This window comes from Rhamphochromis sp. 'chilingali' (genome assembly GCF_963969265.1).
Source record: "Rhamphochromis sp. 'chilingali' genome assembly, chromosome: 4".
In the NCBI taxonomy this organism is placed as follows: Eukaryota; Metazoa; Chordata; class Actinopteri; order Cichliformes; family Cichlidae; genus Rhamphochromis; species Rhamphochromis sp. 'chilingali'.
Window position 1 is genome coordinate 33553512 of NC_137948.1, and position 14094 is coordinate 33567605.

At 39.2% G+C, this 14094-nt stretch overlaps 1 protein-coding gene across 1 annotated transcript in view; it reads left to right on the plus strand.

The window, feature by feature from the left end:
- The window catches only part of ncf4 (neutrophil cytosolic factor 4), a 39630-nt gene that overhangs the window by 5494 nt on the left and 20042 nt on the right, over positions 1 to 14094 (plus strand). Inside the window, exons 4-6 of the mRNA XM_080881119.1 lie at positions 4921 to 4991; positions 5661 to 5788; positions 11689 to 11740. Of these exons, the coding sequence (XP_080737245.1) occupies positions 4921 to 4991; positions 5661 to 5788; positions 11689 to 11740 (251 nt within the window). The remainder of the gene's footprint in view (positions 1 to 4920; positions 4992 to 5660; positions 5789 to 11688; positions 11741 to 14094) is intronic.

Below are 14094 nucleotides of genomic sequence, written 5' to 3' on the forward strand. Positions count from 1 at the left end.
GGTGGTGGGATGTTGTTGGTATTGAAGTGGGACACTACAGTAAATTAAAGTCAGGGGAAAAAGTTGATCAAATACACTTTGGTGACCATTTGCCTCAGGTTGAGACATAGTGGGGGTGTCCAAATTCATGGGCTGCATCCTCCTGAGGCCGCATTTGTAGGCTGATTACGTCACAGCGACGTGACGAAGGCTGTCCAAATTCGTAGACTCCTCTGAATTCAGCCGACAAATGCATCCTCCTTTTCCGCAAATTTGAAGGATGGGTCAGGTGTATCCTTCGTGGCCCACCATATCCCAGAATTCTTAGCGCAGCCCAGCCAATTCCGGTTTTCAACAATGGCGGCCGCTACTAAGTTTTAATATTACTCTTATTACTCTTTCTGGGTCCCAAAATACACTTTTAACATAAAAACATGTGTAAACTTCAAATATCTGCTCAGTTTATCAAGATATCACATATTTGCAAAAGTGCTCCGACGTTTTCGGAGACGTCTGTTACCCACCAGCTCGATAGCTAGCCGGGAAACTCCCGGCAAATCATTGTCAGATCACTGCGGTCGTTTGCTACTCAGGTTAAACGTGATATATAAGTCACTTGGGGCGATCGTGGCTCAAGAGTTAGGAGTTCGCCTTGTAATCGGAAGGTTGCCGGTTCGAGCCCCGGCTTGGACAGTCTCGGTCGTTGTGTCCTTGGACAAGACACTTCACCCGTTGCCTACTGGTGGTGGTCAGAGGGCCTGGTGGCGCCAGTGTCCGGCAGCCTCGCCTCTGTCAGTGCGCCCCAGGGTGGCTGTGGCTACAATGTGGCTTGCCATCACCAGTGTGTGAATGTGTGGATGACTGGATATGTAAAGCGCTTTGGGGTCCTCAGGGACTAGTAAAGCGCTATATAAATACAGGCCATTTACTTAGATAACCTAAAAATGTTATTATTTGGCTGTTTTTCAGTGTTTTGTTTTTTTTGTGAATAAATCAGTCTGGCAGAGATTAAAGTTATTTGATAAAATAAAACTTCCCTCGGGTGGGTTCCTCCTTGGTTTTCATTGAGCTGAATAAACATCAAACAGAAAACTGATTAAACAGAAGTGTGAGATGGTCGAGAATTTACGTCTGTGTCCTGTTATATTTTAGATAGCAAGGAGCAGACGGCTGAGTTTATTAAACTCCACCAAGACAGTGGTGACGCAAATCTGAAGGCTAGACTGTCCAATTTCACAGCTGTTTACTTCCAGCCTACCCGACCTTCTGAGGACCCGGCCCACGTGGACCGCGAAGGACGGGTCCTCAGGAGGATGCAGCCCATGAATTTGGACACCCCTACTGTCACTTCAGCTCTTCTTTGATTCTGTGTTTAGCTATGTACAAAGCGCTAATGTTGCCATGCTAGCATGCGAACATACTCAGTTGCAATGCTAAAATGCTCATGTTCAGCGGGTGCAGTGTTTTCCATCATTATCATTTTAGCTATTTTTGTGTTATTTTGCTAGCTTTGCTGATTACTACAAAACTGAAAGCATATTTCATGTTGATGGGCATGCCATTAATGTTTCTAAAATGTCCCCATAAACTACTGAAGTATCACTGAAACTGCATCATATCCTTTATAGGCCAGATTCACCACTCAAATGCCCCAGACAATTATTTAACAGGACAAAAAAAGAGGGCTGAAGGAGCCATAACTACACTTACAGTATTTACTGGAACATAAAAAAACTGTCTATGTAGAGCCTACGGTCAAATCTAAATAAATCACGTAAAAGTTTACTGAGCTTGACCCCTCAAGATGTGAGGAAAAAAATATATTTTTTCCTCCAACACAAGCCATCTTTAAAAGGGGTATAAGCTGTGTCTACTGCAGTATTTTAGCTGGTTTGTAAAATTATTATTATTTAAATTATTATTTAAAAATATTTTTAAAGTTTAACTTTACTGGCTTTTAAATATTAGGGGGAAAAAAGCCTTCATTAGCTACACATTAGGAACCAGTGGAAACTTTTACTGATCTTGTGTATTTTAGAGGTGCTGTCTTATAACTAGAGCCAAATCCTTTGCAATCCATTAAAACCAGGCTCTTACTCTCTGATTTCTTAATTCTCCTGTGTGTCCTGCTTAAAGGGTTTCTTTCTTGTTCTTTCTTTTCGGGCATCGTTCAGAATGCTTTTCTGTTCCCTCAGCTAATGTCAAGGTCATTATGAATCATTATAAATCACTATGATCAACCTACCAAATTACAGCTGCTTAAGTCATATGTTTGATTTCTTATTAAAAAGCAAGAACGCTTTTACTAAAAAAGACTCTATAGTAAAGATTTTACGATTTTACAATTTGTTGTAACATGTACCGCCATATCTCGCAATGCCAGCTGCTATATCGGGAAAGTTCTACTTTTCTACAAACTCTGATTTAACGTCTGCCACTGAGGAGTCTGTTGGATAATATTAGATCTGATGGGTTTAATTGCAGTGCCAGATCTCATCAGGATGGGAAGGGAATAAGAAAGACAGGGGAGAGAGTGAAGGGAGACAGGCGAGGATGGGTGATGATTTTGAGGGCAGAAAAAAAAAAAAGACAGCAGAAAAGGATCGAGGTCTGTCTTTTCAAATAAAGCTATTCTCATTAAGGAGACGTAAATAATCTTTCAGTATCATGTGTGCGTTTCTTTGTTTCTTTCTTGTGAGCTTGGTGCTATGTTATGCTTTTCTATCTTAAATGTTGATTTCTGAGTCATACGTGACAGCTATAAATTCAAGGTCAAAGGAGCATTTAGGTGAGTGGATGGGTGACTGCAGTGAGTGAGTAAATGAATGAACTTGTGCCTGCAAGTGATTGAGTGAGTTATCGTGCTCCACAGTGAATGAGACAAGGGAAATTGAGTGAAGAGAGAGGGCTGAGGGTCATTAAGACTGTGCTAAATTTGATTTAACAGCAGGGTTAGATGGCCTTGGATGAATTGGTGGGGCCCGATTTAGACTGTTAGGAGTCTGTGCTGTGCCTCGTAATTTTTTTGACTGGACGTAATGTGATATTAGGAAGAGTAATATGCTATTTTCACAATCTTTTAAAGTAAGGAGTATTTGCCTTGTTTAGGACAGGATAAATGTGTTAGCTGTCTAACACATTGACATATGAGTTGGGCTACACCCTTAATCGTTGAATTAAGGTATTTTCAGTCCCACAGATAAAAGAAGTATAAAATCAAGCGCCTAGTGATGCAGTCTGCCTGCATGAACATTTGCCCAGCTGTACGTAGTGTTATTGCTAAATGAATGAGTTTGGGAATCACGGCAACTCGGCAATGAAGCGGCAGGTCACCTAAAGTTACAGAGCGAGTTTTACTAGCAATTTGCTAACACGCTACTTTAAAACTGTTTAGCATCAAAAAAGTGCTTTTTACAGAGTGACAAGATTATATGTAATAGGTGGGAACAGAGTGCAACTGACCCTGTTACATTTGTATTTCTGGGAGTTCCTTTCTTAAAATGCGGAATGTAATTAGGAGAATATTTAAATCATATACACAAAAGGATTCACTAACATCCGCAACGTGCAGTTTGCTGCTAATTGCAATGGTATTTAAAGCCAATAAAAGCATGCCTGATAATGAAATGAACTGACTGTTCTTGTGTTTAAGAAACAGTGCATCTTTTGTAGAAATTCAAATCAAATTCAAATTCAAATTTTATTTGTCACACACACACAACCATACACAGTATGACATGGGGGTGAAATGCTTGTAGCTGTACAATGCCCGACCATTAAATGACAGAAGAAAAGTTTTACAATATTTACAATTTACTACAAAAATTTACAAATTAACTTAGGAATTTACAGTAAAGAATGTGCAAATAGCAGAAGAGATTATAAAGATAAGGATTATAAATTATAGGAATTATAGGATTATAGGAAATGTGTGGTGGTGCGTGTGGTGACGTGTGTGAGAGTCCAGTCTTATAGTGACGTGTTTGGGAGAGTCCAGTCCTACACCTGGTTCAGGCCCCGAATAGCCTGGGGGAAGAAGCTCCTCTTCATTCTCTCTGTTTTGGCCTTAAGGGAGCGGAAGCGCTTCCCAGACCTCAACAGTGAGAAGAGTGAGAAGAACTAACCACATTGCTGAGCGCTATTTGGTACTACTTTGCTCTGTTTTGTAAATCTGGCCTATGGTGTGTAAAAGTCACCGACGCTCTGCTGACACAATAACTACAGATTTCCAAACCTCCTCTGGCTGCATGAATTGCCATGAAACTTAAGGACATTTTCTCCCAAATACATTAGCTTAACTTAACTTGAAGGTGTTTTTGTGATTGCAAAAATGTACCATTGCTAGCATGCTAACATGCTAAACCAAGTTGTGTAACATAAAAAAACCCTGAACTTAAAACTTATACTTGCGACACACGTGCATCTAAACACTTTCAGTCTTTGTGAGTTCGAGCAAGTAAGGAGATAATGTTACCACATAATCTTCATATGTGTACCTTATCACCTTGTCAGTCGGTTGGCCTATCTGAATGAAACTTTGCACAAACATTGTCACACAATCAGCATTTATAAACCGTATATGTTTATAAAAATGACTTATTTTGAATCCTAATCCTTTTTTATGCTAGTAAATATAAATTACCTAGATTATACTTACCTGGGTTTTATATAGTACCTGCACGCATTTCCCTGGTTTTTGATGTTAAAAACTGAACACAATCATCAAGCTAAAATTAATAATTGACATTTACAGGCTCTTGGTGTTTAAGTGTACTAGAGCATCAACAGTATCGGAGCATGTTTACATGCTTGCTTTGTTTACAAAAACAGCTGTATTGTAAACATACGTATGCATGTCCTCTATGTGAATGCATTTTTATGGCTCCTGTTCTAGAGTGTAATCTCACGTGTGCAATCACTTTTTTAATGCGTTTTCTTTAGGAAAAATCTTCCTCGGAAACAAAAAGGAGATTGCAGAGAGCAGAATCCCTGAACTCAACACGTACATGAAGGTAATCACATTTCATTTTTATGCACGATGCGGTGTCTTTTTAAAAATTTCCAACAGAGGAAAGAATTGTTGGCATGTTTGCCATCTTCTGCAGCGTGCAGTGCGGTAGCCTACAACGCAGTGGGCTGAACGATGCTGTAGGTGGATAAGCACTGACTCGGATATTTCAGCTGTAGTTTGCAGATCGAGCTCAACATGTAGGCGTTGCTGCTCTCTTCTCTTTGCTCTGCCCTGTGCCCACATCACGTCTGACTGACTGTAGTTGTGGGACTTTTGACATGTTTCAGTGTTGCACCATCGCTAAAAACACGATCAGGTTCTCTTTCTCCTACTCACTCACTTCTCTTTTCTGCTCTACTCTCTTTTTCCCCGCAACCTACGTCGCTCCCTCTTTGCCACACTCTCTCGCCTTCACTCGCCTTACACTTCTCGCTTCATCTCCACTCCTTCTCTCACAGCACCCTGCATCTCCTTCTCCTCTTCCATCAAACTCCCACTCTCTTTACACCCCTTTTGTCTCTGTTGACGTCTCAATTCATCCACCCTGATTTCCCTCCTTTTACACCAGTCCTCATCTCCATCTTTCTTGCATGTCCTTATAGTTCATCCATTTTTTTTTTACTTCACTCTTCCCTCATTCCATGTCTCTCTTTCTCTCTCTTATATCAAGAGGTTGCTGGGTTTGCCAACATGGGTGTTGCTAGACGAGGCTCTCAGGATGTTTTTCTACCAGACGGAACAGGATTCTGAGCATCAGCCGCGAGCCCTGAGGCGTCTCCGCCCGAATACCCGCAAAGTGTAAGTCCCACAATTCCCCATGGTAACAAGCCAAAACACAGATTGACTCCTTTAACACCAAGTCAGACGTCACTATAAAGAAATTAGTTTTATATCAAAGGAGACACCAGTTACAAACGTTTTTACTAGTATTTTGCTAGGTAAATGGGAAAGAAGTTCAGCGACTTAAACACACAAAGTCAGTACTTTGTTCGACCAACTTTATTCTTCAACACAGCCTGAGCTCTCTTAGGTAGCTTTTCTTGTCATTTCTTTAAGCAATCTTCAGGAATAGTTCTCCGGGCTTCTTAAAGAACATTCAAAGCTCTCCTTTGGATTTTGGCTGCCTTTTTCTTTTTCTTTCTTTTGTGTTTCTGTGTGCTTTTTTTTTTTTTCGTGTTTCTGTTCCCACACTGCTTCAGTAATGTTGAGGTCCTGGCTCTGGGGAGGCCAGCATATGACTGATGGTGTTCCAGTGTGAGTTTTCCAGGTATGCTTTTACTGCACAGGCATTGTGTTTGGGATAACGCTAAGAAATGAAGCTGCTGCCAATCAAATGCTTTCCCGATGGTATTGCATGGTGGATCAAGCTTTTCTGCATTCATAAATCTATTAGTTTTGATGGGATCCCCAACACTACTTCGTGAAATGCAGCCCCAAACCATGAGAGAGCCTTCATCCTGTTTTAGAGATGGCTGTTTGACACTCACTGTTATACCCCTGTCTGGACCTTTTACATTCATATTGACAGCAATTTGAACAACAATTTTCAAATCTGGATTCATGACTCCATCGATTTTCAATCCACTTCTTGTGTAATTTGGAATACTTTGGACTTTCCTTCCCATTTCCCTTTCTTAGAAATGAATTCTTGACGGCCTCTCGTCCACTGAGACCATTTCTGATGAGGCTTTGGGGAACAGCAACTGATCAACTGGGTGATCAAGATGGGTCATTGCTTGATTTGACTTTCAGATAAATGGTCCGGTACATGGACTTGATTGACCAAAAAAATAATAATTTCGAAGAACGTTAAGGCCTTGCAGTCTCACTCAAGCGTTCTCCTGTCAAAATATAAAGAAATGTGGGGCAGCCTGAGACTTTTGAACATTTCTCTAAGTACAAAGTATTTAACTGTGCAAAAGGTGTAGCCAGAGTGTATCACGTTTAAAGTTGATGCATCTGCAAATAATGACAAAGGAGGGTAATTGCTGGCTTTGAATGGCTTGCTTTCAAGGCATAAATACCTCTGAAAAAACTGGAAGGTTAAAATGTGGCTTTAATCTGTGAAATTTCGGAAGCATTTTGACTCTTCGAAAAGAAAAATGCCTCATTTAGCTTTGAAAAAAATCTTTTTAGATGAATATAATTAAGATCAATCTAGTGCAATTTGCTCTCTTAAGGAACATGTTTCCTCTTCTCAAATAACTGTGCTTTGAAATTAAAATAATTACAGCAGACTGGATGCAGGTCTTGTATGAATTATATGAGCAGGCAAGATGAAGCTCCAGCAACATCATTTACCTCTCTGAAGATGGAGAGAGAAGAGAATACATTTCCCCCAAAAGCGTAAACCCAGGAGTGCAGATTTCTATAAATATTTAAACTGGTTTTTCTTGCTTGAAGCTATTAGCACTTCAGTGTCAATTCCCCCCAGATGAGATGCACAGGTTCAGGCAAACCTAGGTTCATTTTATGATACAGCTAATCTCATAAACTTGTGTTCTACTTTATGAGTAACTCCTGCAATCTTTGAATGTCTCATGGTCCTTAGACTTGACTTATGTAACTCCTCGTGGAGGATGAAAGGGAAAACATTTTCAAGAATGTTCATCACAAAACTTTTTTAATTCGATAGCTGCTGTTAACTTTGAGTACTCAGTCAATACTGAAGGTCATTTAGACTGCAAATTTAATTGCACAGAAATGAAAGCAGAGAGAGATGAAACTTTGTACTTCAATTTAAGTCTTGCAGTTTGGCTTTTGGTGATGTACACAAGGAGATACCAATGCCGGCAGTGAATCAGTGCTAAAAACATGTGATGCTGCTCTTCACCTGAAACTTGGCTTAAGCGCTCCACTTTTAATTTAAAGGTATAAACATTTTGTGCATCTATGAATTCAGGGTCAGTTGACCACATATACCCACAACATGTGTTTTGCTTATATAAGCTTTTACTTCCTCCATAACAATACATTAATAGGCGTTTAGCCCACACACAAATTCAAAATGAATTCACTGAGGGTTGAATAACAGCTTAGATCTCACTGAGCATATGGAGAAAAACTGAAATGCTGCTGCATTCAACACCCAGTTGTCTTGGTTATCATAAATCACATGGAAACTCTTCAAGCTTCCACATGAGGCTTAGTCTTGGGTTGGTCATATAGGGAAGGTCTGCATCATCTTAATGCATAATGGACCTTTTTTTTCAGGTCATGACTAAGAGAGCATTCAAAATCCTTTGTATTTATGGCTTTACTATGTTCTTATCAGGAAATATGAAGCAAAAAGCCTTCCAGAGGATGAATTAACTTAATACTTTATGATAATGGCTGTCCATTTAGATGTGGAATTAAAAGGCTTGGCTCCCAGCTGCAAGCAGTCTGCTTTTAAAATGGATTTCTTCTCATAACTGCAAATTATATTGTCATAAATAACATGGCTAAGGTCAGGATGATAGCAAGCGCTTCTGCAAAAAACTGCAGGTATGAAGTAAATCAGTTGAGCAATAAGCTTAGAGAGTTCACTTGTGATGGCCACCATGCAACTTTGCATGAATATAATTGGATACCTAGGAGTCAGCTGGTAGCCAAACAGCTGATGAGTGATTCACTCGTGTCCTTCTAACTTCAGTCATTTATTGCAAGAAGAACTTCAGCTCCCTGCCTGAACTATTTCCCCCAACGCAACGTAAGTCTTTTATCGCACACAACGTGTTTGCTTTTATAGTGTAGATATATTTATAGTATATGATTCTTAAAACTACTGTACACATGTGAGAAATGACAGCATCAGTGGCTGAGAGACAGGCTGATAAGACTGATCATGTAGACGTAGTAAAAACTTGATCTGCTCAATAAATCTGTATTGATTTACTGAAGATTTGTAAAATACAGTATTGTTTTTTATTATTCAAAGACTCAAGGAGTCCTTAAAAAGTAGGGGTCAGTTTGTTATGGATGAGTTTGAGTGTAAGAAACAGCAGTGTATTGATATTGTTAATCAGAGGACAGGTGCTGTCGCTCAAAAAAAAAACCCGTAAATATTTGATGTCAAATCAAAGAAGGGTGTCCTGACCTGATGACGTCTCAGCTGAGGCAAGGGCACCTTCATTTGGCATTAACCTCCTGAGACCTGAACTCTTTCATGGCATGCATTTTCAGTTTTTCTTTGCTATTTAGACTGATTGGGACCTGATGAATTTAAAAACAAAGAATGACCCGATTTTTTTGTTTTACTTGATTTTTGTTTCGGAGATAAAAGAGATCCACATAAGAGGACAGTTGCGTTAAATTGTGATAGAACAGTGGCAGTATAATGTCCTCGTGAGTGCATATCAGGCCCTTGTAGAGCAAAATTTAGTATTTTGGTCTAGACAACCCAAAATATGATGTCCACATATGTGGACGCCAGACCTAGGAGGATATCTCTATCTATAAAGGCTTTTTATCCTTTTCATGTTCTACTTCCTCATTTATAATGGCCTTTTAGACTTTTGATTGGTCCCTTTCCCTGTGGCTGGATTACATCAACAGAAGATGTGGTAAAAGCAGAGTCTCTCAACAGGAACCTTATGCAAAAGCAGACTTTCATTGCTTCTTCTGCTCTTAGATTGCCTGTCTCGGTTTGTATGGCCTTTTGGTTGATTTGTCTGTTGGAACATTTGAAGAAACTGTTACTTCCTTCCTGAAGAATTGCTACATATTTGATTTTTACATGGTCTTTCACTGCCAGTACCTATCTTGCTTCAGTATTCTGCAGTAAATACAGTACCTTTCTGAAAGGCTGGTACTGTGCAACAGTCTCAAGCAAGCTTTCTCGTTTATTTTGATTTTGCTTCCAAAGATTGACATTTTCTTGTAATTTTGTAAAGGGTTTTTAACCAGTAGGGTTTCAAAGTTGTTGGGTTTTTTTTTGGACTTCTTGCTTTTTACTTCCAGTCAAGTCCTTGTACATGACCATTTTTAAAATAATGTTTGATTTTTGCTTTTGGTTCTTTAGCCACTTGACAAAACAGTAGCCTATGAGTCATTCAAGTGTAAAAAAGAAGCCTAACTCAAAGGATGAATCAGTGTTGTGTCTACAAATAACAGAAAACTTCAGCGCTTTGCTATTAGGAGCCCAAAATTCGTTCCCATTTCTTTAGTTTAATCTATAAGAAATGTCACGGGTAATACAGTTTGTCCGACATAGAAATTGTACTTTTGCACTCTCAAAGAATTATGAGCTTTAGTGTGCAGTGTGTCCTTAACAATATTGAGGAAGTAGAAAGAAGAAGTGGCAGGCCTCAAAAACTGCACTGAAAATAACAGGCTTTATGGAGTGATGGATCCAATGTCACTTTATTGGTTTAAATCATCATTAATGTGTACATAAGAGGTCAGGAGAGAGGCACAGTAGTTATTTACAGCCATCTGTGAAACACGGTGGAGGCTCAGTCATGGTTTGGGCTGCATGTCACTCGGTGGTGATGGAAATCTTGTCAAAATTGATGCAATACTGAACGCAGAAAAATACCATCAGAATTTGATCCAGCATGCAGTACGACCTGGAAAGCATATTACTGACAACTCCCTCATTTTTATACATTGTAATGATCCCAAACATACTATCAGTGCAATAAAAGCATACCCGTACAGAAGCCTGGAGAACTATTCCTGAAATGACAAGAAAGAGACAGAGTTCAGGATCTGTTGACGAATAAAAGCGGTCAAACCAAATATTGACTATTAGACTCATTAGAATTTTTATAAGGCATTTCTGTTTGTTTGAATATTTCAATGAATCTCTGCCACTATATCCAAAATAAAAAAATGCTAGGTGTTTCAGGTATTTTATTTTCAGACATGTTTAATACAAAAGACTTTCTTTGTGCTTGTGCATTGTAACTGCAGTGCAGCATAACAGTGCTTTGACCTAAATGTGACCATACCCACCACGCTCATAGTGACAATTTTAATATCCTTAGCATTCTTAGTTTAGCATGATAGCATGGCAAATGTAATCAAGGAAACCAATTTGTCCAACAAGTGTTGGACAAATTGAAATATTGAAAGTGCTGAATGAAAAGTTTAAGGGCTGCGTGAGTTAAAATGTATATTTGTTTAATAATGTCTAATATTAATACATTATTATTATTATTAATAATAGTGTTTGTTGACCACATATTAACCTTTTATGTGGAATCAAAACATCTGTGTGCTTAAATAATGTGAAAGGGTTTATGGCCCTGAAAATGACACAAGTGTTTTCCAGCATTTATTGACACATTGTTTCCCAGAGTGAGTGTTTTAAACATGTAGTCGCTCCAGTAAGACGAAGAGTCAAATTTAATTATTTCTCATTTTCTTTAAAATGGTTATGGGTTCAAATTAATCACGTTAGATAGAAAAACAGTTATCATAACTGCAGCAGGCTTTTCTCTGTCTTGTCAATTACATTTAAGCTTACTCTAAAGCTTACTGTGCTTTATCATTCAGGCCTTGTGGAGCTGACCAGAGAGAGCAGACTGAGCTTTCGAAAAGGGAAACAGCTTCCCAGTTTCTCGATGTTACAGGAAATATCTCTGAAATATGACTGCTGAAATATCTCTTGCGGATTCATCAGAGCGTTAAACTTTGAGGTCACTTGGAGGAATTACTTGTATGCAGACAGTGTTCCCTTATATGGCTTGTCTCTATCCATCTGTGTCTTCTAGGAAACAAGTGAAGTCACAAAAGATGGACCTCTTCTCCTCCCCCAGGGCTGAGGTTGGTGTAATTACTATTTTTTGTGCTGTTGCAACCCACGGAGTAACGACCTTTGTAGTCAAACAACCACGCAGAATGCACCGCATCACCCCAAGAAGCACAATGTGATCCTATAAGCACCATCGGCATGACTGCTTTTCATGGCACACACACACACACAAACACACACGACTTTACACAGCCGTGGCCACAGAAACCAGTATTTGGTGAAAGTCACAAACTAAGTGCATAAATAAACCCTAAAAAACAGATCCCATACATAAGTGTGCCATCTGATGTGACAAATCAATAATTACGGTGTCTTTTGTCAAATGTTGTGCTGCGCCTTTTGTCCTTCCATTCTCCCTTGACGCTGTTGACCTCATCAATAATTCCTGCTTCGCTTCACTTCCTTTTTTAATTTCTGTATCCGTTTCTCTTTTCGTATTAACCTCCCGTTCCCACACTCTCTTCTCCTCCCTTCCACACCTCTCCCCTTAAGCATCCCTTAACTTTTGTCCTTTTCCTCGCCCCTCCCTTTGTCTGTCTCTTTCCAAGGTTGCAACCATCTCTCGTCCCTCTCTCCCCCCTCCTCTTTTTCACATCCTCTCATTTCCATTCTATTCACACCTTCCTCCCTGATGCTGATGATGGAAAGAGAAACCCATTTATATTCTAAAGTCGTTTTTCTAGGAGCTGTGTGATTTGGAGGTTGTGGAGCGCTTGTGGTTCAGGTGCTGGTGTGCAGATTTGGGCATGAGGTCAGGTCAGAGGATGAAGCAGTTATGACCTGCCAATTAAACTCTCCATGAGGGTAAAAAAAGAGCTTTTATTCTTTATACGGTCAGCACAATCTTGGACTGAATTTTGAACGCACATGCAGGCTTCTACGCTAAGAGAGCTCATATTGGTTTGACTCATTCCCTTTAACCAAGATCACCAGATCCCAAATCTAATCTTACTCCTACTGTGTTTTTTTTAAATAATATTTATCCCTCCAAACCATTAAAACCTTCAAAAAGTGACGAGAGGCCTCACTTTCAAGACTTACAATTCAGAATGATCCTCACAAAAATGTAGCGGGACCCAGATATGCCAATGCTTAGCAGCGAGTCTAAATGGCTATTTTAAAAAATCAGTTAATCAGTTGAGCCTTAATATTGTTTGCGTGGGAATAGAAATGTTGATAGTACAGTCAGACTGATGGAGGACAGCCCTTCTGTCATCTGGTTGCATTACAGTGTGTAAAAATATCTCATCTCTTGTATGTGTATTGTTGGTTTGTGCAAATTTGCACAGCAGAAATGTTATTCTCATGAGGTAATTTTTGTTTGTCATCTAATCCTAAAAGTTACTTAATTTACCAGCATGTTAAAGGAGACCAGAACCAATAGTTATAATACCTCTAAATAACAAAATTCTACTATTAGTAAAAATGCACAAGTACTCCTTTATTAGTGCAGTTTGAAGCCTACCACAGGCAGTAGATTTTGTCAAAAAATGTATACTCAAATACTAACCAGTACTAAAATTGATTAATGGATTAGGTAGTGATTTGCAACAGTATTGATAAAATTCCATCTTTGCGTCCTACAGCTAATATACAACTTCACACAGCATGCTGCAGACAGGCAGGTACACAGCCCCTCCCCTCACTACCAGCTGAACACGTGAACAGCTGCAGATCAAACTTGGAGAAGTATCTAAAATTATGTCAACCTAGTTTTTATGAGGAATTTCACAAAGTCATTAAAACACTGGTTTCAACAACATTAAAGTTTTAAAGAGTTATTATAAATGTGAACCTGACTGCACACGTTAATGTTAGCCATGTTAGTGGCTAGTGACTGATTAATAAGTGACAATGTTTAGATTAGAGCTAGAAAGCAAATGGTATCAGTCCTTCCTGTCTATAACCTCAGTGTTAGTATAACAGGATAATACAATTATTTGTGTTTAAAACATGCTATAGTTTTCTTACAGTCACAAATTGAAGCTGGGAAAAGTCTATCAGAAGCTATACAGAAACAGCAGCATCTTAACAACTGACCAGGAACAAAAATATGGAGTCAAGTCACTAGGAGCAGGAAAACAGGAAATAAAAGGGGGTATGGCTGAATACGTTTGCATTATCGCAGTATCTCATCAGTATTGTTTACATTTTTTATCAGCCTCATAATTTTTCCCTTTTTGCTCCACACTATTGAAAGGATCTTGAGAGACTCACCTATTTTCCTCGATTTTGGTATCGGGTTTGAAAATAGTGACAACCCCAGTTTGCACAGAAGCATCAATCTCCTGCTTTTTTACTTCTGTGGGGCAAACAATCGGGAAAAAAAGTTGCCTGAAAGGGAAATGAGCTTTAAAGCCGTTTG